The 24,846-nt window shown below is 36.4% G+C and overlaps 1 protein-coding gene across 3 annotated transcripts in view; it reads left to right on the plus strand.

Annotated features, from left to right (window-relative positions):
• The window catches only part of LOC129269585 (ras-associating and dilute domain-containing protein-like), a 57,180-nt gene that overhangs the window by 18,213 nt on the left and 14,121 nt on the right, over positions 1-24,846 (plus strand). Inside the window, exons 2-3 of one of the 3 annotated variants that reach the window (XR_010294733.1) lie at positions 18,328-22,442; positions 24,150-24,486. Coding sequence is in view for 2 of the 3 variants with exons in the window: in XM_064105110.1 (XP_063961180.1) it covers positions 18,328-20,273 (1,946 nt within the window). In the remaining variant the exon portion in view is untranslated. Of the gene's footprint in view, positions 1-12,446; positions 12,699-18,327; positions 22,443-24,149; positions 24,487-24,846 lie in introns of those variants that run through there. The other 2 variants (XM_064105111.1, XM_064105110.1) reach the window with 2 other exon arrangements.

Genomic DNA, 24,846 nt, shown 5'->3' on the forward strand with positions numbered 1-24,846 from the left:
AGTCTATCACAAGGTTAGGTGTTTTCTTTATGAGATGACAAGTACAGAGGTTTCACAACATTATATCATTGATGAATCGTTTGTCATATGATTAGAATGAGCAAAAAGAGATGTTTTGGGGTATATTTTCAATGTCCGAATGGGAGAGTTGTACGTGTGTGACATCACAGATCTTGGACGCATTGCCAATGGGAGGATCTCCATAGCATTAGTGATCTCGACATTCAAATGCTCATAACTCTTTTATTGCTAGTCCTATTTTACTCAAAGTTTTGTTGATCTTATTCTTTGATTTTTCTGCTTTCACAAAAGCTAACTTGCTCCAAGAGTTTCATTCTCCTTTAAGTTTTTGAAATGACATCATAACTTAGAAAGTATATGGACCTAGTTCATGAAACTTGGGCATAAGGTTAATCAAGTATTAGTGAACATCCTGCTCGAGTTTCAGGTCACGTGACCAAGGTCAAAGGTCATTTAGGGTCAATGAACTTTGGTCAAGTTGGGGGTATTTGTTGAATTACTATCATAACTTTGAAAATGTATGGATCTAGTTCATGAAACTTGGACATAAGGTTAATCATGTATGAGTGAACATCCTGCCTGAGTTTCAGGTCACATGACCAAGGTCAAAGGTCATTTAGGGTCAATGAACTTTGGCCAAGTTGGGGGTATTTGTTGAATTACCATCATAACTTTGAAAATTTATGGATCTAGTTCATGAAACTTGGACATTAGGTTAATCAAATACCACTGAATATCCTGTGCGAGTTTCAGGTCACATGACCATGGTCAATGGTCAGTTAAGGTCAATAAACTTAGGCCATAATGGGGTAATTGTTGAATTGCCATCATAACTTTGAAAGTTTATGGATAGAGTGAATGAAATGTGGACATGGGTGTAGTTGACAAGTCTTAAGTCACCGTTCAAATGTCATTTATGGTCAATGAACGTGGTATTATGTCATTATATGAATGGTGTTTTTGTGAATGATTATTTGATTGTAGTTTTCAAAGTTAGCACTGCTGCTATATTAAATTGCGTAATGCAGGCGAGACTGCCAGAGGCGTTCCACTTGTTTATCAACATTGTCAGTCTTTATCTTACATATATTATCCATCTTCTGAAATGTTTCGGACAATTCCAACTACCCCATGCACCCATTTACTTCAATTTATTTTCTACCATTTTGGGGGTTCCACACATTTTTTTTTTGTAAACGACTTTAATCACTTTATTCCAGCAGTCATTCAATAGGTTTATCTTCATCTATACAAAAAGTATGCTTTTGATGACGTTCACGCAACTCTTCATTTTGATCAACACATTATGATCCACCCTTACTCTTTTTAAGGAGCCTTATGTCATGACAAACATGATGAAAGCACCTGTCAGGTAGTAAAGCACCTTTCATATTGCATAGAAACCATTTGGTTTGTATCAACAGCAAAATTTGTTTCTATCTGCAATACTCCTCTTGCATCTGCTAATTCTATAAGTGGATTAAGATATTTCTTTTCTTGTCTGGAGGACAGCCCAAAAAATTCATACAATGTGCATTTAAAGTACCTAAAGCATGATGTCACATACATCCTTTTGATATGATACTCGCTCCTTTGAATTGACTATTGATTCTCACATTGATATAAAAGGAAGTATAAAGGAGTTTGTGTCTGCCTGCTAAATGTGTTGGTTGGTACAGGGGCCAAACATCGATTGTTGATGTGTTGTCAGTTTGCAAATAAAGCTTTTACAGGTTCTGGGAGTAAATAAATAATTGGAATTGATTAGTATCACTCCAAGGGTACCTCCTTGCATTGTATGTGGATGATGTATTTACCCATCCGCTATTGGTAGAAGATTTAGAACCATAAACTAAAATGAAATATTGTACTAAATTGTGATAGCTATAGGGTAATTGGCATAACATTGATTAAAAGTGGAGGAGCCGTGGTGTAGTGGTTCTGACTCTCGCCTTGTAAACAGAGGGTCGTGTGTTCGAATCCCACCGCGGTCTGGCGTCCTTTGGCAAGGCGTTAATCCACACTTTGCCACTCTCGACCCAGGTGCTAAATGGGTACCCGGTAGGATGTGAAAGTCATTGTAGCTTGTCCAGTACTGTGTGCGCCTCACCGGCGACTGACTGGAATACTCCCCAGGGAGTGGAGGATGTGCACACATTGTGTGCGGGAATGACTGATTGAATCCGATGACAGGGGTAATAATATATCTGTAAAGCGCTTAGACACGTCGTTCCGATGTATTAAGCGCTATATAAAAAAAGGATTATTATTATTAAAAGTGGTCTTGTATGGTTGAAATACCATGAATACACCCATACAAGATATCATTTGACATACCACAGTCACTCATGGAATGTGTACAAGGGTTGAATACATTTTGCAGGAATAGAAATCTCAAAGGTTATTCACCAAGGTACTTGAAACTGATACAATTAATACTTGATTGGACTGGGTGTAGGCCTATGTTAAAAGCAAACTCAATTTCAATGTCTGTTCCCGCTAAAAATAAGTCATATCTCTTGAAGAACAATTTTATTAGCATTCAAATAGTAGGACCATGCATCACTGAACACCATTGTTTTGAAAATATTGTGCAGAAATGTACTTGATTTACTTTTATGCTAAGCACAGTGGACAGAATGGACAAATAGAAATGAGAGAAATAACGACATTAATAAATCTTGTCACTTCTCAAGTCTCATTATGATTTTATGTCATTTTCATTCTACATGTAGCTGAAAATAAGAATCTCAAAGAGGTTTTGGCCTCATGTATTAAAGAATTTCAGTCATATATTCTTCCTCTTTTCATCTATAGCAGAGTTGCCAAGTAGTACTGGTTTCCAATAATTATTACTGGAAAATGAGAAAGAATACTGGTGGTTTCATGCAAAATACTGATTTCTAAAGTTTCAGTTTTATGTGTTGTCCTATGGTATTTCCCCGGAAGGGGGGGGGGCACTTCCATTGACGAGTGGATACCATGCTTGACCAAAAAAAAACACGTAAAAGGGATCTCTTTTTCAAGATTCAAGATTTTCAGCAGAACAAAGTACCATGGTCGAAATAATTACAATGAACTTATACAGATAATATGATTTGAGGCATGTACAATATATGATATTTTTCTATAAGTAAAACAAAAAGAGAGTATTATAAGCAAAATATTATAAACATTTTAAAATAAAGTTCTGAGAAAATGGAGGGATCCACTAAAAAGCATTGCTTGTATTGTGTGGACCTCACCTCATTTTGTTTACTTCTAAGTTCTATTCATCTTGTCGGTTTATCGAAAATGGTGTTCGGAAGCGAATTTCATCGTAGATCCAATTTAATAATATTGACACTGTTACATGTAACTCAACAACAACTGAGATTATTGTCCAGTTTATTCATTTACTAGAACTTGAAGACATGACAAAAAGATGAAAAGCAGTGGACGATGGGATGACCAACACAGAACTTGAAGTTAAATGCATGTGAAAAAAATGCATGCTTAGCATATTTGTACATACACTGAGCAGAGAGCGAGCCTTGAGCTTGGCAAGAGTCAAACCGAAAGTAGCCGAACACAGTGACGTCATAGAATCATGATTCAAATCACGATTGCATTTATACGACCTCTTTCGTTCTTGATTCTACAGAAACGTCTTTCCAAACGCCCCCTTTTCTGTATTTCATGTTTGTTATTTGAAAGGTGTTTATTTTCACTTTTGACTAAACGCAATCGTAATTCTGCAGAATCATGTCATCAGAATTATCTGTTTTTATGTCATTTGGTGTACATGAATGTAATTTAAAGCAGACATTAGATTCATCAGAGTTGTTTTTCTCAAAATTTCACTGTACTCTTTTCAAATTAAAATACCAGTACTGTAAAACTCAAAAATGACAAACTACAACTCTAGAGTGTATACTTTTAAATCTCAAATTAAATCTCAATTTTTATTTTTTAATCTCAAATGATTTGAAAGTCAATCTTAAGGGTTAATGTTAGTCCTTAGAATTGTAAATAAATCTGATGTTCAGCTACTTTTGATTCCCAGCCAGTCTGGATTATCAAATTCTTGAAATTTAGAGTGTAGGGTAGGTCATTTAGAGATAAAATTGACAGTGAAGTTTGAAAATAGCTGGTAAAACAAACAAGACCCCCCCAAAAAAAAAAATAAAAAAAAACAGTCATGGTAAATTTAATGACTACTCACAGAAAAATTAAAGTCAAGGAATACTTTAAAACAAAAGAAAAATTGCATTAAGTTTTCTATTATAGGTTTTGGCATGTACTTGAAGTTGGTTTCCTCTAAAATGAACTTTGATATCCTAAATAAAATTAGCATCTTTGTTCAAAGCAAATCAACTTCCCAATTCATTTAGCCCTTTATTCTCATCAAAATATTACAGAAGAATAAGTAATTAACTGTGCTGATTTCTTGTATGGCCTATCTAATACTAGCAACTGGGCATAAAATCTTAAACTAATGTCTTGAGAACTGAGTCTGGCAAGGAAGATGTGGAAAACATTCATCATAAAGGGAAAACAAATTGAGTTTATTCAACCATTGGTTTTCAGATAACTTGTGTTCATCCTGACCACAACAGTATGATTTGATAGAAAGAGTGTCTGGTGAAATGATTAAAAGTATTGTCTTGGCTTTGTCTCAAGATCAGATGTATCACTCATGCATGAACATCAACCTTTCTCAGGTCATGTTTATTAGGGTTTTTTTTCAAGGAGTGTCTTCTGGCCAGACATTGGTTTGCATGAGGTCATCGCCATGTAACATGTAAGAGGATGTTATATCTGAATATATAAAGAGTTGTTGAGGCTTTTGGGGTAACCTGAATATGGTATAAGAATCGTTATTCGTAAAGGTCAATGTATATAGGGGTCGCTAGTTATCAATGATAAGGGTCACTAGTCATAATAAAAAAGGTTCGCTATTCATAGTAAGAGAGTCACTAGTCAATAATAATGAAAACGGTTCAATATTCACAAGGATAGCTAGTCATAAGAGAGGAGAGTCGCTAGTCATAACTATACAAATAATGCGAGATAGGTGAGCTGACATTTCTCGTATTGATATTGTAAACACTTTTTTGTAATCATGAACAGGACATGTATCTCACTAAACAAAACGATGAAAGCTCAAAGCGAGTGCAGAAATATTTTTTTCTTATTTTAGGACAAATCATAAGGGCATTTGATATGATGTCCCACGTGTCGCCCACTGATTAACACCCATGGCATATATCTGTGGTATGTGGTATAATCATTGCACATGAAAATCATTACCTAGTGCCTAAAAAAAGTGAAAAATAAAGTGGCCGGCAACTCCATCCCAGTGTGAATTCATGTCCTACATGTGTTAAAATTACAACCCCCAGCAGAGAAAAAAAATTCAGTCACAGATATCTTGAAATTGTGTGCACAAATTTTTTTTCTTCAAATCTTTGTTTTCCATAAGAACAGTATAATATAAAACACAAAACAAAGTTCATGATTCAGTTTGAATAACATTAGTTTGTAATGTTATCCAATATAATAACCGTCGAAGCAGAGTCAGTTAGGTCGATTGCCCAAGTGGACTCGAACCTGATATGCAGTCAGACTGCAGGTCCCAAGAAAGTGGCTTCTTTCATCCAAGTGATATTCATGACTTGAGATGTTTTGCATATTTAATGAGCTTGATGCGGACCAAAACACCTCTTTTCATTCGGTCATTGCTGCTCTAATTGTGCATCGAATTTCATGAATTTGGTACCATTGTAAAGAAGAAGAATCATTCTTTCAGGTCATGTGTTTGGATTTATTCAAAGATTTTGTAATATAGGTTACAATTTTGATCTAAAATATGCTACAAAATAATTATTTTCACCTGACAAAAGCTGCTATTTTCACACTTTATTTTTGTTTGAGCCCAAATGATTTTTATATCATGATAAAGCTAAATATGTATGCTTTGAAATGATATAGGTTTCAAAATAAGAATTGGTTTAATCGGGTCAAGATCACACTTTTCATTTGCCAAGTACATAAAGCAGCTTGAAAACAAGAATACTGCACTCTGATTGGTCAAAGAGACCGCACACTGGCAAATTCCAACGGCTCCAGTGCCTGGGTTCGTGGGAAGGTCACACTTCCCATGTGGTAATCTCCTCAAATACCCCCGCCTGTTGTTCTGTGAATCTTATCCAGCCAATCAGAACTCTGGATTTCATGCAAGTACAAAATTTCAGAAATCTCGTCTTGTACCTTGGTGGGAAAAGTGTGATCTTGACCCGATTAAAAGGTGCTGCATATCAAGAGTGGCATTGCGAGAAAGTACAGAAGTTCAGCTTTATGTTGATATAAATATCATTGAGGCTCAAAATAAAAAGTTTTGCACAATTTGCAAAAGAAAACAGAGGAAGAAAATTCAGTTTTGAGGCACATTTTCAGGCCAGAAATTTACTTATTTAACAAAATATTGTATACAAAATAAATGACCAATATGAAAGAGTAACTTTTACTCTATCTGATGGTGCAATAATATTTCATTTAACTTGAGGTTAAAACAGGTAAATTCTTAGAGAAAGAAAATCTCACGAATCACGAGATTTTGCAAGGAGGAGGATTCAGCCACGAGATGATTTGGATGAATCTGGCCTTTTTGCTCATTAGCATAGGGACCTGCGGTCTGACTGTATGTTTGACAGGCGATCCTCTTCTACTATTAACGAACCTCTATCTTATTATACCGAGTGACCCTCTTCTACTATTATAGCTAGTGACTCTCTTCTACTATTATGACTGGCGAGCCACTTTTACTATAACTAGCAACCCTCTACTATTATAACTAGCAACACTCTTCTACTATTATAACTGGCGAGCCGCTTCTGCTATTATAACTAGCGACTCTCTTTTATTATGACTAGCGACCCTCTTCTGCTATAATGACTAGTGACCCCCTTCTACTATTATGACTAGCAACCCTTTTTTTATTATGACTAGCAAGTTTTATGAGTATTGATCTTCATGTTCATTCTGAATAATGACCCTCATCTTGCATTGTGAATGTTGCACCTTATGACTTATTGTCCTATGACTTTATGTCTAGTAACCCCTTTCCTTTTAATGATGTGAATCTTCGGGTATAGGAACTTACACGTTATGAATAGTGGTCCTTATACGACTAGCTGGTATTATAATCAGTAGTCCTTATATTATTACACATCAAGTGTAATATAATTTAATGATAAATTGAAATCAGTTACTTTAAAATGCATTTCTCTTGGAGTTATGTATTTTTAAAGTATACATACAATGGTATGATTTCATTGCTTGTTATGAAAACATACTTTAAACAGATACTCAATTATTTCCAGACACAGACAGAAGATGCAGACGAAGCCACAGGAATATTTTCACAAAAATTAACTTTATAAGGTGTAAGTAATTAATGCTCACCATCTTCCCCCAAAGCTTAAATCATTCAGGAAGTGTATGTAATTAAATTTTATATCTCCATAGGTTGTGAGTTATCTCTGTATTTACATAGCTTGTCATGCACATTATTTTTAAATGGCATTCAGCAATGCACATACAGTTTTCTCTTTTCTCATTTTTCAGTTTCATTTGTTTCATTCTCTTGTTCCAAATTTAGGGTTGGTTTAAAATTGTATTTGTTATATAGTGTGTAAAATGAAATATTTCAATACCTCCCCCACCCCAGCCTTGCAATAGAGAGAAAGTTTGTCTGTAAAATGTGTATGATACTCTCCAAATTCTCTCTCAATGGTCATAAATCGCAAGAATTAAATCCTTTCTAATTTCAAGGAGTGATTATCAACTGTCATCAAAGTTGATTCTAATAATGCCTGGCAACTTTGATCCCCATGGGAAATGAAAATTTTAGGTTAAAAAAATCAGATTAGATATTGAATCTAGTTAATCTTAAGAATACATCTTGCCAATGGGCTAATATTGTTTCAGAACTATGCAGTGATTGAAGGCTCATTTGTTCTCAGATCAGTCCAATTCAAGTAATATTGTTAATTTCTTTCCTTATTGACTTCCTTTAATTTCTTTATGTTTCTTTAGAGTTTAATTTTATGATTCACATCAGAGCAGATATAGAGTTTCATTTAATGCATCATTGGTCATCACGTGTATTCAATTGTATTCAATTTTTTTCTAAATATCCTTCTTGTTATGCTAATTTCCTAGAATTCTTTTACAAATTTATTGTTTCCTTTTTTCTTAAGTTGTTGAGCTGCTAATTCTTAGTTGAATCACAGTAGTAATATCATTTTAAGAGCTTTTAGAAGTCTTGTTTTGGTAAAAATTATGTTCTTCAAGAAAGAAAATGTGTCAGTTTTTTTTTGTATTCCTTAATGCTTACTTGGAATTACTATCTTTTTCTTTTGGCTTCATTGTACTTTGGTGGCATTTACTGATTTTATCTTCCATCTTTTTTAATAGTATGTAGGTATTAATGTTTCGTTAGGACAAGCAAAATTATTTTTTCTTTCCTTTGTATCAAAAGACCTATATTGCTATAAAGATGGTCATGGGTAATTGCCAAGTAAGAAGTTCACCCTGACAAAAAAAGTTCATTGTAAAAATAGAAAAAAAAATGATTAACAAATATTGCCAAAGGTTTAAGAAAAATTCATTAAATAATGAAAAAAATATTAGAATTTTAATTATTTGATTTGAGACGTCAAATGTGAGCAGCTTTCCTACATATCATGAGGTAAAATCAATGAAATGTAATTTTCTTGGAAAATGAAAAATGGTTTTTACTGTACCTTTAGTATATCAATAGACAAATCATTTCACACCCATTTCTAAAAAGAAAACAAAAATAAGTCACCATGAACCATTAAAAATTGAAATGTATGCATTATATATTACATAACATATGGGGCAGCTGCTCGTTTTATGACATCACAAATCCAAAATTTTAAATTCTAATAAATTTCTTAATCTTTAATGGACTTTCCTCAATCCTTCACCAATATGTTTTATTATATTTTCTGCTATTTTTACAACAAACTTATCTTCAGGGTAAATTTCATCTTTAATCAGCAGATTAATCAATGGTTGGATGTTGTAGCACACAAAATCTCTGGAGTAATGTGAACATTTACATCCAAGGGAATTCAATGTACCTAGCAATGCTAGCAGCAAGTTTTACACAGCATAGCAGTTAGTGTGCAAGCATATAGAATCAAATTAATATTCTACCATAAGGTGGTTTCAGACCATCTTGAAGTTCATCAGTTCCATGTATTTTCTGTTGGGGAAATTTGCCCTGATAAAAAAATATCAGGTGCTTTTGGCAGTGTGAAAGCAAATTACATGTAATATTCTCAAAAGAAAATAGTAGGTACTTTTCAAAATTACAAGAACTTTCGCTGGGATCTTTCCAAGGTTGCAGGTATTTTGGCAGTGTGAAAGCAAATTACAGAGACTTTCTTAGGGTGTGTTTAATGCTTTCCATTGCTGCGACAGAATCAGCGTTTTCAAACGACGTTGCAGAACACTGATCGCAAACGGGGTTCTGGGAGTGCTGTTTATGCTGAATATTTCAGAGGCAAAATCGCAATTTGCAGCTGGCTTCGCATAGTAATTTTCATTGAACAGGTAAGTGAGGTCAAATTGGGCGCGCCATTTTTTGTAAGTTTTTTTCTGAGTTGTGGTTGACTATTATTTGACTTTCAAATGATTTCTGATGTTTTAGTAATTGCATGGAGCTACTTGACATAGCCATAGAATTTACACGATGGTGAGGATAATAGTAAGACAAAATAAAGAATACTAAAATATACATAAGAAAATAATAAGATTGATGCTACTGGGGCTTCTGGCTCATTGATGTCTCCTCATCATAACTCGTATTCCGGGTTTTTTGTAAACCCCTCAACATACATCGTGATGACAAATTAGAGAGGTAGTAATAGTGATTATACTCAAGTAAATAATCACACATGCAAATGTCATGATTAGAACCAAGGAGATGAGAGGTAATTCTGTGGAGGTAAGGTATGTATTTGCCCGTGGATTTTCATCTCGCCAGAAGCATGTACCAAATGACGTCATTTAAACATGTTTACGATCGTGGTTCAGTTTGTACTTCCCCAGAAACCCTGATTCTGGTCAATTAACATTTTGAAACGTACCTTTTTGTATTGTTTATGATCAGCATTCTGAAACGTTGTTTAATGAAAGTAAGCATGGACGCAACTGTGTTTTGGACTAATCACGTATGAAAACGCTGATTCTGGCCTGCAAAGTGGAAGCATAAACACGCCCCTAGTAACTTATTTTAGCCCAGCGTTATAGTTGGGCACAGGCACTGTGGGTGTCTGCTGAGCTAGCGATTTTGAATCTCGCGCCTTGCCTGCTTATCAGACCATATTGCGCATGCTTGTAACTTTGAGAACTTTTCCCCTATGGGTATGTTTTGGTGCGGTGTGAATGCAGGAATAATTATTGGGTATTTTTGTAATTAAAAGGAGATCCTTGTAATCGAGGCGGTTTGAAACCACCAGTAATTAAAATGCAGAACTCTCTGCGAAGAAGCAGCCAGAGCACAATAGTGAATCTAGTTTCTAACTTCAGACTCTATATTATGTACTGTACAAAAAACAAGGTCTTGGCCTGTTGACTAATTAGCAGCTGAGATTTGCTAGACATTACATGCTCACTTGCCCTGTACATTATCACAATCAATTTTTTTCCTGAATGTATAATTATATAGTGAGAGTTCTCTTTTGTTGTAGTTTGATACCCTGTTTTCAATGTTTAATTAGCTATGGTTGTTCAAGTGCTTTTGGTATTCTTTTAGCTTTTCAGTATTTAAAAATTCTTTGATACAAAATGAGATGCTGTTGTTATCCATCCCTCCTACAGGCTAGCCATTTTACCTTTAATACAACTCTTCATTTTGAAAAGAGGACAACAAGTTGGTATGATCCATTTCTCTTAAACTTTTCAATATAACCTAATTTGTGAAATTCAAATTTGCTTTTTAATACCCTTGGAGATTCTGAGGGGTGGAATAGACTGTAATAGCCTCAGTACAATGTGTGTTTAAACAAGAATACTTTTTGTCCAATCAAATTTGAATCTAACTGTAGGATAAGAGCAAAAACAAACACTCTGAGATCCTAACTGTCTTTAATCTTCCTTCAGAGCAACCTAGCAAGTTCTTACTAAAATATGAAGGAGTTTGGCTTACAATATAAGATTTACTACACCTCATTATCACCTTTAGGTTTTCTGTAACTCAGTGGTCCATCTAAGTCAGGGACTCTTCCATAATCCTCCAACTATCAATCGATACTTCATTCATCCATCCCTCCTACAGGCTAGCCATTGTTACCTTACAACTTACCCCCTCCCTCCTTCATCTTAATCCCATTATTATACATTGAGTATAGCCCCCCTACTTCCATGCACCTATATTCTATTTAGGTGGTTTCAAACCGCCTCGATCACAAGAATCCCCGTTAAATTACGAGAACATTTACATGCTCAAAAATACCAGATAATTATTTTGCATTCAGACCGCCCCGAAACACACTCTTTGGGGAAATTTCTCGAAGTTATGAGCATGCGCAGTACTGTCTGGTAGCAGACGAAGAAGCGCGCGCTTTTAGCAGTACAATCGGGGGACGGCCGGGGCGGGAAATCCGCCTGCGGCCGGCCTAGCTCTAGCACGTACTAACTACATGTATACTCGATCGTATGCGCAAATCATTTGTTCCCTTGATCATCTGCAATTGCACTAGATTTCTCTCCACATTGAAATTAAGGCCTTGGTGTCCTCCTCACTCCAGTGCGATGTCATCTGGTATGAAAATGTAGAATACCGGTAAATATCACCCTTGATTCGTAAAACTTTTTTTTTTAAGAAGAAGAATCAACCGCCTAGTGAAAGTCGAACCCCGAGTCACATCGCATGAAAAGTGTACGTATGTTTATCGCTGCATGCATTGGCGCTGGCTTGCTCGCTCGGTAGGCCTCGCATCAGCTAGCCTCGCATATCCATGCATATCGAACAGCGCGGGCTATGAACCGGGAATTCACTTATCGCGGTGATCGATGGGATACAAGTTCCCGTAGTTTGCTTTCAGATTGCCAAAATACCCACGACCTTGGAAAAATCCCCGCAAAACTTCTCGTAATTTCGCCAAGTACCTACTATTTAGCGGGTATTTTCTTTCGGGGATATTACGGGTAGTTTGCTTTCACATTACCAAAATACCTGGTATTTTCTGATCGGGGTAAATTTCCCGATCAGAGAATACCTGGAACTGACGAACTTCGTGGCGGTCTGAAACCACCTATTGATCATCCTGGCAATGAAGTGTGCTAGTGCTCCACTCCAGTGCATTTTCATGATGGAGTGATGAATCTCTCGGGCAGCGGATGACCGCACTCCAAAGTGCACAATCCGCCACACAGTTCTTGTTTTTCTTGCAGCGCATACGGAGAAGAAGTAATCATGAGCAGTATCTCAATTGATGATATTGATTAAAAGTGCTTGTTTGTGCACGCGATTCCAGAGAGAAGGTGTTTTTTTGTTATTACCAAATTGCTTTGGAACTATAAACCACACGGACATATTACACTCTTGTCTTTTGATATAATATATCAGTATTTCATTTGCAAATTGGAAGCATAAAAGGGTAAGGCATCATTATTTCACATCCATGTTTATTTACTTTAGACAATTATCATTAGCTTTTGACGTTGTCCAGTAATTGCTCTCAACTTGTGGTTTGTATTGATGAACTGAATGTATGAGAAGGGTCCATTGATTTCTTGATGTGTTTTTTCAACAGTTTATGAGAAGAGCACAGGTGTGCCTGATTGTTCAAGGTTGTTTGTGTAAGACAAAATGTTTTATTTGAGTTTTACACTTTTGTTTTATTCAAATACCCAAAATGTCATTGATTTGAATTACAAAGTGCTCATATTCTTTTGGATACTATTTTCAGTTACTGGAAACAGTTTTATTTACCTTTACAGAGTTTACAAGTAATCATGATAGTTGTTATACTTCACACACAATGAAGTTGTTTTACAAACCTCCATTGAAGACAGGAAAAATTGCCAAGATCAGGATTTCATTAATAACATTATTTAAACTGTAGAACAGTACAATTTCTTTTATTTTTGTGTACTTTATAAACTCCAACAAAGCAAAAGAAATATCTTTACACAATTGGTATAATGTCATTAAATAGTGGATCTTAAAACTATATTTCATAGTACTCTTTTCAGCTGTATGTGTATAGGGCAATCCAGTCTTTAGTATATCTCTTTTGAAATATCATATACCAACTTTTATTCATATATTTCTAATTATTTATGAATAAAATTGGGCTGGATAAAAGCCATTGCAGGGGGTATATTATCAATGAATTGATATTGAGTGTTAGCTTATGGTCTCACAATACAATTATAAAGGGTCCTTTGTATATTAAGCGAGATAAAAGGCCTTATATTTTCAATACCATGCTCAAATTCATAGTTCACCATGGATGTCATTGTAAATGTATGTAGAGAGTTAGTATGGGAGGATGGTTAACAAACAACACTCCTTCTTAATATCTTAGTTCATGGATTTTGAATTGATGTAATATAAAGGTCATTTAAAACTGCATTTGAGAATGTACACGTACTATGCCCATGGATTTAAGAAACTATTTTTCTTCTAGGGACTACTCGAATTCAGATATATTTTTTGTCAAATAAAATTGTGTGTGTGTATTTTTAAACAAGTACACAAACATTACTAACAAGAATATATCGTGTGCATTTATTTAAATGTATAATAAAAGAGTATACTGTTGATTAAATACCTTGCTCACCATAATGGGCAGGGACCTGACTTCCATGTCTACCCTGTCACCTTTGAATTATTGTTGTACTTGTACTTGTAAATACTCTTCAGTTACCCTCTTTAACAATGAAAAACAAAATGAACATTTACATACAGTATTTTAATTAGTGAAAACTTGCAGTTGCTAAGAAAAAAAAAGATAATTCATTTCCTTATTGATGTTCATACAATATTTATATCTTCATAGCGTTGGGCCACTGTCAACCATTCTGAAATCTTTATTGATTTTTAATTTGAGTGAAATATTTGAAATATATATTGATGTTATCTTGATTAAGTTCTGTTTTCTGAATCACTGTTGTTTTTATCAGGGTTGATGATAATCAATAATTTTCAATAATAATAATTGCAAACACATTTTGATTAGAGATCAGTCAGCTACAAGTTGGCGGAGACAATTGTTTGATGTTATGATGTGCCAATTTCACTGCTGATAATGGAACCCTACGTTTAGTTTTAAAGCTTGTAAACGAATGTATAAAATACCAATAAAACCATCAAGACTTTTAAAATCAGTAGTGTGATTTCAAAGAGGAAAAGCAAGATTTTTAAAAATAAGTTAAGGTAGGTAGAGTTGAAATCATTGTCATTTATCAATTGATACAGATAATGATACAGACTAGATCTTTTAGTTTGACTGAGACGACCTGTAATAGAGATGAGCTAAACTTGCTTTGTACTGAATATAATTTTTGTCTCGCCAACCAGAGGTTCGTCCATCACAAACCTTATGACACATAACTCTACAACCATAGGTCACTTTTCAACCAAACTTGGATGTTAGATGAACTTGGGGGACCTGCATGTTGTGCTGTAGTAGGAGGTCACATGGTAAGGTCAAAGGTCATTTTCAGGTCAACGTTAAAAGTTTACATGCAAGACTCTGTTATGACACCTAACTCCGCAACCGTAAGTCACTTTTCAACCAAACTTGGATGGTAGATGTACTTGGGGGACCTGCATGTTATGCTGCAGTCGGAAGTCACATGGTAAGGTTAAAGGTCATCTTCAGGTCAACATTAAAGCTTACGTGCAAGACTCTCTTATGACACCTAACTCCGCAACTGTAAGTCACTTTTCAACCAAACTTGGATGGTAGATGAATTTGGGGGACCTGCATGTTATGCTGCAGTCAAAAGTCACATGGTAAGGTCAAAGGTAATTTTCAGGTCAACGTTAAAGTTTACATGCAAGACTCTCTTATGACACCTAACTCTGCAAAAGTAAGTCACTTTTCAACCAAACTTGGATGGTAGATGGACTTGGGGGACCTGCATGTTATGCTGCAGTTAGAGGTCACATGGTAAGGTTGAAGGTAATTTTCAGGTCAACGTTATAGTTTACATGAAAGACCCACTTTATGACGCCTAACTCCTCAACCATAAGTCACTTTTCACACAAACTTGGATTGTAGATGTACTTAAGAGACCTACATGTCATGCTGCAGTGGGAGGTCACATGGTAAGGTCAAAGGTTATTTTCAGGTCAACATTAAAAAAGTTTATGTGTAAGACTCTCTTATGACACCTAACTCCGCAACCGTAAGTGACTTTTCAACCAAACTTTGGTGGTAGATGGACTTGGGAGACCTGCATGTTATGCTGCAGTTGGAGGTCACATGATAAGGAAAAAGGTCATTTTGAGGTCAATGTTATGACACATAACTCTGCAACGTTAAGTCACTTTTTTTCCTTACTTGGGTTGTAGGTGTAGGAGACCTGCATGTTATCGTGTTTGGAAGTCACATGGTAAGGTCAAAGTTCATTATGAGGTCAACATTAGAGTTTTCATGCAAGACTCTTATGACAAATGTTGTTCCATCCCAGTTATTTCACAATGAAGTTTTGATATGATTCTGTTGCGTGCCCTCTCAAAAAATCACTTATGCCTTTTTGTTTGTGAACACAAACAGTGGTGTTGTGATCATGTGACCTCACTTACCCACTGACTGAAAATAGAAAAATGTTTGCACACCACTGAGGGTGTTTTCAATGTCAATTTTAAATTTGAACAGCAACACGAATCATTCCAAAACACAGATATAATGATAAACAGGGTGTGTTCAATGCCCCCATTCCCAGTCGTAAAAATGAACGTAATTCAGACCTCGATTGGAGGAAAACTTTACCCCAAGAAAGGTACGTTTTGAAACACAATCACTGTAGATTTTACAACTGTCAGCATCGCAAATGCAACAAAATGCGACACTGAACACGATGAAGTTTTGGAACGTCTTATGCTTTTGCCATGGAGGCTGCACTGATGTTAGATTTTAACAGCAGGAAATTTTGAGACGATCCACATATAATCAACACTGAATTTTGTACTGTTGATCGTGTTTAGTGTTCTGTGTTTCGTAATTGGGTATTAAATTATGCACGGTTTAACTAATTGACATAGGCCCAAGATACACATGCACCGGGTTTGGTGCGTATGCACATGTACCAGAAGTAGACTGAGACCGCTTTGAGATTCTTAATCCATGACGACTATTCAAGTGGCACGTACGTGTGCCTGTCTTTTCACACCAGCATTTTCTATTGTTCGTTAGCAATAATTATTTGCTATTAACCTATTACTAGTTCAGTGGTTGAGTTGCCTTTTAATTTCTGGCAATAAAAAATAGTGAGGTGATACACAACACATACTTCAAGCCACCTTCGGGCCAACCTCAGTTTGGTTTGGTTTGGTTCTTCCTTTGTCATAGAGTGTCAAGATACTAAGATTTGTGTGTGGGAAAATAACAGTTTTTCTGGAGGATGATGAGGATAATGTTTTGAAGAAGGGAGAAGAAAATGAACTTGATACCAGTGATCAAGTTTGAATTAAAAACAGAAAAAATAAAGTTCATGGCAATTCTCCTACTTGAATATATCTGATGGAGGTGTGTATACCCTCATTTATAGATTTATGTTATTCAGCCAAAGAAGTTTGTATTAATCCAAATCTCCAAATTATAATATTTCTGATGACTGCCAAAACACCGTGAATATTGTTATAATTCACCTTCAAGATTATTTAATTCAGATTTCAATGGCTGAAATCTTATCGTTCATTCAATTCACAATCAGTCCTAAATGGTGTTACCACTTCATCTGGGCCTTTGGTCTGCGGTGTCCCCCAGTGCTCTGTTGGAGGGCCCACTTTGTTTTCCATTTATTTACCAGGGCTTCAAGATATTATCATACGTCACTCTGTTCACTATCATTTATGTGTAGATAATATTCAGATTTTTGTTTTATTTTTACTCAATCAAACTAGTGCCACATAAGTCTTGTGTAATCTTGGAAGGTTAAATGGACATTGATACTTGGTTGAAGTCAACTCGTTACTTTTAAACCATAGTAAACTTGAGTTACTAGTCTTTGGCTTTGAATATCTTAGAAATATACAACCATACGAAAAGTTTAGAAATAGCTTGAACCCACATTTATTCACCATTTTGTAAACAATTAATGTAAGAACCCAGTGCTCTCCACTCCTTCTGTAAAAAGCGCTTAGAGACATGCAACTTTGCTGTATTTGTATGTATTTTGCGCTATACAAAAACGTTTCATTATTATTATTATTATTATTATTTGGCTCAGTCTCAATTTAACAAAATCGACATTGATTCCATTTCTGTCTCAGGTAATGAAATCTTAGCGTTGTTTTTTTTATTCCCACAGGTCCATGTCCAATCAGATAACAAACATTTGCAGATCAGTTTCTTTATCAATTGACTTTATAAGAAACTGTTTCATTCGCTCAGCAACACAGAAACTGGTACATTCACTAATTTCTTCATGATTCGATTTTGGTAGTAGCCTTCTTCACAACTTCTCAACTTTAGAAATTGCAGAAGTTGCAAAATGCAAGCGCAGCCATGTCACCCCTACTCTGAAAACTCTTCATTGGTTGCCCCTGAAGGAATGCATAGACTTAGAAATCCTTCTTTTTGATCTTTATGGAACTTCCCCCAGTTACAATAAGCCTTTGATACATAACTACCAACCCTCAAGAACCTTGTGATCCTCATCATCTAATCTCTTACGAATTCCAGTTTCTAAGAAATCATGGGGAGGCGGGCCTTCGCTCATGCAGGGCCAATCCTGTGGATTTCTCTTCCACAGAGTTTGAAAACCCAGACTTCAGTGACCACCTTTAAAGGCAACCTGAAAACATACATGTATAAGAGTGCTTTTTGACAGACATCGACTTATTCTTCAGACATGTGTTATATGTAATTTGTTTTGTTTTTCTGCTCTGAAGCGCATTTAGCATCTAATCAAAATGGAAAAAGCGCTATACAAGTCTTATGTGTTATTATTATTATTATTTAATTATCAATAGTCTAGTCAAAATATGGAGAAGAAATTAATTTGGTTATTACATTGGGTCTAATGAGTTTGTTTTTCTTGTTCTTTCAGATGAAATTCTGCTATCTGAAGAGGAATGTCCATTGGACATTGCTGTAGAAAGCAAACGCAAAGTCCGGTTTGTACTTAAAGTCCCTCAGGATCAGGAAATGGCCAATCAACATGGGGCTCTGCCGGCCCTTACAGACTCTGCCAGACACAAGATGCTGAGCAAGTTTTTTGGAGTCAGCAGCAGCGAACTTAGTCTTCCCTTCTCGCAGTCTGTACCTTCATCACATGATAACCTATCTAATGGCTTTGACTCCCCACGTTCAGACACATATTCCAACTGTGATGCCATCAGTGTGAGCAGTAGTAACAGCAGTAGTAGCAGCTTTTCAAATGGCCAACGCAAATCCAGAGGGCAAAAACCTGTACTTGGTTCAAATGGGGTTACAGGATTATTATTGAAACCTCAGACTCCTCGCTTCAAGCGAAAGGCACCAACTCCCGGTCAAGAGCATAGAAATATACGACCCCCTAACAGGGCACAGAAAAAGAGACACAGACCAAAATCACTAACTTTGATGCTGGAAAGAAGTCTGAGTTTAAAGAGGAGACAAAATGATGGTGGTAGAAAGCAGAATGGGAAGGAACTGTCAACAGAGGAATCAGCCCCAGGAGTCCTCAAAGTGTTTGGAGACTCCTTGTGCCCTGGATCAAATTATAAGAGTATACTTGCTTCTGCAAGGTCATCAGCTGTTGAGTTAGTGAAGGAAATTTTGACAAGGTATTCTCTACCCAGAAGTGCACATACCGAATATGTTCTGTGTGATGTCATCGGAAAGTTTGTAAGTAGGAAGCAAAATGGACTGAAGAAGACAGAACAGGGTGATTCACAGGAAAGATGGATTGAGGAATGTGTAAGAGCACTTGCAGACAATGAGAAACCTTTGATGATCCAGTCATTCTGGAAGCCTGGTGATGGTCTTGTAAGGCGATTTGAGATCAGACGACGACAAGATCTCCCACCTGACGAGATAGACAGCATCACATCTGGTATTAACAAGAATGCCAGAAGACTTCAGATGTCACGGTCACATGCTGTTGCTCCAAATGAGACCAGTATGGACAGGTTGGATACTGGTGTAGATATGGAAAATGGATTCTTCAATGGAGACCTTGCTTCCCATTCTAGTCCACGATCAAGCATCATCCACTCTCAGGATCCAAACTTGAGCCTGGAACGCGAAGAAACAGAGAGCAGTGATGAGCCAATCCTTTGCAATATGAGAATGCCCTCAGAACTGCCCTATTTCCTAACACTCCACGGTTATGACAATCATGATGTCTTGCTTCACATGCTTACCAAGGAAGTGATGCTTGTGGGCAATAGACAAATTGAACCTGAGGAGGATGATAGTGATGAATTGTATGCAGAGGGTGTTGATATCTCTCTAGAGGCTCCTGATATCTTGCCACAGCACTGTTGGATCTTCCGCCAGCAGAGGCATCTTCAGGAACAGGAAGACTCTAGAGAAGAAGAGAGTGAATTTGTTGTAAGACTAGAGACCTTACCCGATGCGCACGTCATCATCAATGGTATCCCTGTTTCTGGAAGTGCCACTCTTAACCCAGGAGACTTTGTGTGCTTTGGTCATCACTACGCAGTTATGTACAAGGACCCTGCAGCCTGTACTTCTCCAGCAATGTTCCCCTGGAGTATCCCACCCAGCATGACTCAGAGGCGCTGGGTTGCTCCCAACCAGTATCTTGCCCAGAAAGCCAATGAATATACCAACGACAAGCAGAGAATTAAAGTTATGTACAGACCTTATGACGAGGACCAGATTTTCAACTGGATTGGGCAACACCTGGAGAAGGCAGACACCAAGTGTCCTCTTGGAATGTCTTACCTCTTAGCATCTATGGTTGAATATGCCGCCTATCACTTTCATCAGACCAATGCAAAATCACTCATTATCAAATCTGCAACTCTCATCCAAGGCATCGCGTGGGTAAGTAATAGTGTAAAGATTTTGAGACATATCAATGTATTTCATTTGTTATTTTGTGTTTAAAAAAAATCCTTTTCGTTGTGCCTGGATCTTCCATGTCTACATGCAAATCAAAACAAAAACAACAACTGATAAATGAAATACAGTGCTTCCCAGAAAAAAGGAAACAGGAATTCAGTGTTATTTTCTGCCATCATAATTATTAATTTGCTTCGTGAGATGTACACTGTATATCAATAAAAAGATATGCTTCCCCTCTTTCATTTAAAGCCCATCTCAATGTTTATAATGCATGCATGACTGAGTTAGGACAATGGAAATTATTGCTAGCAAATTTCCATTTGCACAAGCAAAGTACGATTTTAAATGAGTTTTCCTGGCTATTTGGAAAACAAAGTTCAGAACTTACATATGAATTTTTGTCTCACTTGCATAGCAGAGTGACGGCATCAGCATCAAATCTTAAATAAAGGTTAAGTTTTTGAAATGACAGCATAACTTAGAAAGTATAAGTTTCAGGTCACATGACTAAGGTCAAAGGTCATTTAGGGTCAATGAACTTAGACCATGTCGGGGGTATTTGTTGAATTACCATCATAACTTTGAAAGTTTATGGATCTGATTCATATAAGTTGGACATAAGAGTAATCAAATATCACTGAACATCCTGTGCGAGTTTCAGGTCACATGACCAAGGTTTGGTCATTTAAGGTCAATGAACTTTTATCATGTTGGGGGTATTTGAATTACCATCATAACTTCGAAAGTTTATGGATCTGATTCATAAAATTTTGACCTAAGAGTAATCAAGTATAAATGAACATCCTTTGCGGGTTTTAGGTCCCATGACGAAGGTCAATGAATTTGACCATGTTGGGGGTATTTGAATTACCATCATAACTCTAAAAGTGTATTGTTCTATAGTTCATAAAACTTGGACATAAGAGTAATCAAGTATCATTGAACACCCTGTGCGGGTTTTAGGTCACATGACCAAGGTCAAAGGTCATTTAAGGTCAATGAACTTTGGCCAAGTTGGGTTTTTTGTTGATTATCATCATAACTTTCGTAAGTCTATGGATCTGTTTCATAAAACGTGGACATAGGAGTAATCAAATATCACTGAACATCTCATGCGAGTCAAAGGTCATTTAAGGTCAATGAACCTTGACTATGTTGGAGGTAATTATTGAATTGCTGTCATAACTTTCAAAGTTTATGGATATAGTTTATGAAATGTGACATAGGGGTAATCAAGTATCACTGACAAGTCTTAGGTCACATGATCAAGGTCAAATTTCATTTAGGGTCAATGAACGTAGTATTGTATTATTATATGAATGGTGTTTTTTGTGAATAATTATTAATGCAGGTGAGACTGCTAGAGGCGCTCCACTTGTTCATCTTTCATATGAAACCTTGTCGTAAAATTGATTGATGCATGGTCGAGAAAGCATGAAAACATGCTTGATTCCTATCTATTTGATGGAACGTTGAAAAACAAGCATTTCCAACAAAGAGCTACCAGTGATGTGCACGATTAATATGATATTGTGGTTGGCTTGAATATTATATTTGAATTCTGTCTGTAAAACTTGTAAAAATATTGCTTGATAGGATTACATGTAGACGAGGCAGGGGCAGCAGAATTTTGGATGGGAGGGGATGATCCACTGAGAAAAACAATCCGTCGAATAGGTAAAAATTAAGCATGTTTTTATGCTACTTTTTCTCGACCATGCGGCATTCACATTTTACACTTTGGGTCTCACAAGGAGGAAAAATTGATATTCAAGTTATGAAATTTGTTTTCGAAAAGATAGCAGTAAAGCCAGGAAAACCAACTCAAAATCGTAATTTGCTTTTGCAAATGAAAATTTGGTAGTACCATTTTCCTTTGTTCTAACTCAGTCATGCGTGCATTACTAACATTGAGATGGATCTCAAATGAAAGAAGAGAAGCATATCCATTCATATACATTTCATGAAGAAGATTTATGATTATACAGTCCGACCTCTCTTATCCGGACACGTTGGGACCAGCACCAATCCGGATAAGGGATTTATCCGGATCTCGGAGACCCAATATTAAATACACGCAGCTGCTGCCTCAGCTCCCCAACGGCGGTAGCTACACGTTATATATTGTAGTGGGCGCGCGTACAGACAGTAATCACTGCCTTGTCAGTGCAAATTATAGGCGGTATTTTTACGGAAATGAAATCGATCGATGGCCAAAACTGTTGGATAATTTACCTGCTAAAATGGTTTAGATATACATCGAGCATACCTCGAAAGAAAGAGAATATGACTCGATGAAACAAAAATTTACAATTAGACCATCGCAGCTTCGCAATGTCAGCCATTGTTATACCGACGGTAGGCTTAAACATGATAGATGGCGCTGTCCGTATTGAGGCCTAGCGTTAGCTAGCTAGACATGTGTTGTTTTTTACGGGAAATAAAAAGAGAATGTGATGAAATGTTTGCGCTGCACCCTGATTTACTGGAAAATTATCCTGCCTAGGTTCTTTTGGTGATTTGGTTGAGATATTTTCATGAAAATAATGTTGTTGTATGTAGACTATATTGGAAAATATATGTAATCAAAGTGAGTTTGCGTATAGGATTGAGTTTAGATTGAAATCTCATTTCCTCACGTACTAGATTGAATTGAAAGAAAACAATCTCGGTAAGTGTGCGTCCGGATAATAGAGAGATCCGGATAAGGGGAGGCTGGATAAGAGAGGTTGGACTGTATTGCAAAAAACTACACTGAATTCCAGTTTCCCTTTTTCTGGGATGCACTGTTTCTTCACACAAATTTGATTTGCAATTTTCATTCTTTAAAAGTTTAATGAGCACTTTCAAAAAAACATGTTTGGTAGTGAAAGACCGATAAAATCACATGTTTAATAAAAGGAGAAGAATGCTATGTCACATACCTTTGTCAAAAGCTTTCTGCTCCCATGTAGAATTCAAACAACAAAATAGTTTGGTGTTAATCAATCAATATCTTTGTTGTCAAAGACTGAATTCTTAGGGTCGTAATCATCGGGTGGGGGTGAAAATTCCCTGTATCACCCCCATTCAAGGCCATTTAATAGCTTTACAAGTAAATGTTCATCCCTTAATATCCATGTTGGATGTCAGTTAAGGGCATGTGTATGCTTCCACTTAACAGGCTAGAATCAATGTTTTCACGGTTGCGTCCATCTCAGCTGCCAACCAGTACGTTTTTTGCACCAAATACAACAGTATGTTTATTATGTTTAAACATTTTTTTTTTAATCGTAATTTATTGACAAAAATCATCTCTATACATGTATGTCTCTATTTCATAAAACTTACACAAATATGGTAATTGGATGAATGTAATTTCACATGGTTACGTTTTGACAAATTTTTAAAAATGCTCTTTTTTTCTTCCCTGTTTTCCTTTCTTCCCTTTTTTAAAATTTGTAATGGAGACGCAATCATCGGGATAGTTCGGGGGGTTTTCCCCCTTCTAAGAATACTTCTTTTTGTTGTAGAAGGTTGGCAGGTCTGTATTACCCCAGAATCAATTGATGCTTGCCATTATTACTGCGGCGTAGAATTATATTGCATGCAGCTTGAGCACTGCGATTGGGACTCCTCTTTTTTTTATTTTCAAATGTTGGCAGGCCTGCTATCTGCATAGCAGTGCACATCAAATTAGCGCTCTATTTCTGATCTAGCGAACGATCCTGATTTAAACAATCTCGAGATTATTTGTAATGGAGAAGCAACCATCGGGATAGTTCGCTGGATTAATGTTGACATTGCAATCCCAAGTCAACTTGGGATTATTTGCAAAATAGCGCGCTATTTTCGAATTATCCCACTAATTCGCAGGTGCACTCGGGATTCGGCGTCACACCATAATGCATCAATGCCTCGCTCGGGCACGAATTGCTCTTCTTGCGCTGGTGGAGATGGGGTTTCTTGAATCTCTAGATCAATAGCGAAGATCAGGCTAAAATCTCAAGATTGAGAAAACTCAGGCTGGTGCAGCACCAACTTGTTTGATCAATTTCACTCATGGAAAATAATTGTCTAGTTCAACGAATATCAATTCCAAAAGATATTTTGTCTGACTTTTTAAATAATATTTTCTTTAAAAAACGAGTTTGCTATTGACTTCCAGTTGTTTTTCCGATTAGACCCGGCTTTGTTGCATTTGCATCTACACAAAAAAAAAGCATTGAATTTAAAGCATACAATTTTTGTCTCACCTGAACGAAGTTCGGCAGAGACTTAGTAATCACTTTTCCTGTTGGTCCGTTAGTCCAATAGTCTGTTAGTCTGTTGATCAAATTGCTCTCATTTCTTTATTTTTTGCATTTATGTTCATACTTGATACATATGACCCTTGGATAATACCACATGTGAGCCCATTAGAGTGACGGGGTCAAAGGTCATCTAGGGGTTAAAAGGTCAAATAAGAGGTCATGTTCGTCCTTTTTTAAAGTTTTTGTTCAACTTACTCTCATTTCTTTATTTCTGCATGAATTATGTTCATACTTGGTACATATGATCCTTGGGTAATACC

The sequence above is a fragment of the Lytechinus pictus genome, chromosome 10, assembly GCF_037042905.1.
Source record: "Lytechinus pictus isolate F3 Inbred chromosome 10, Lp3.0, whole genome shotgun sequence".
Taxonomy (NCBI): Eukaryota; Metazoa; Echinodermata; class Echinoidea; order Temnopleuroida; family Toxopneustidae; genus Lytechinus; species Lytechinus pictus.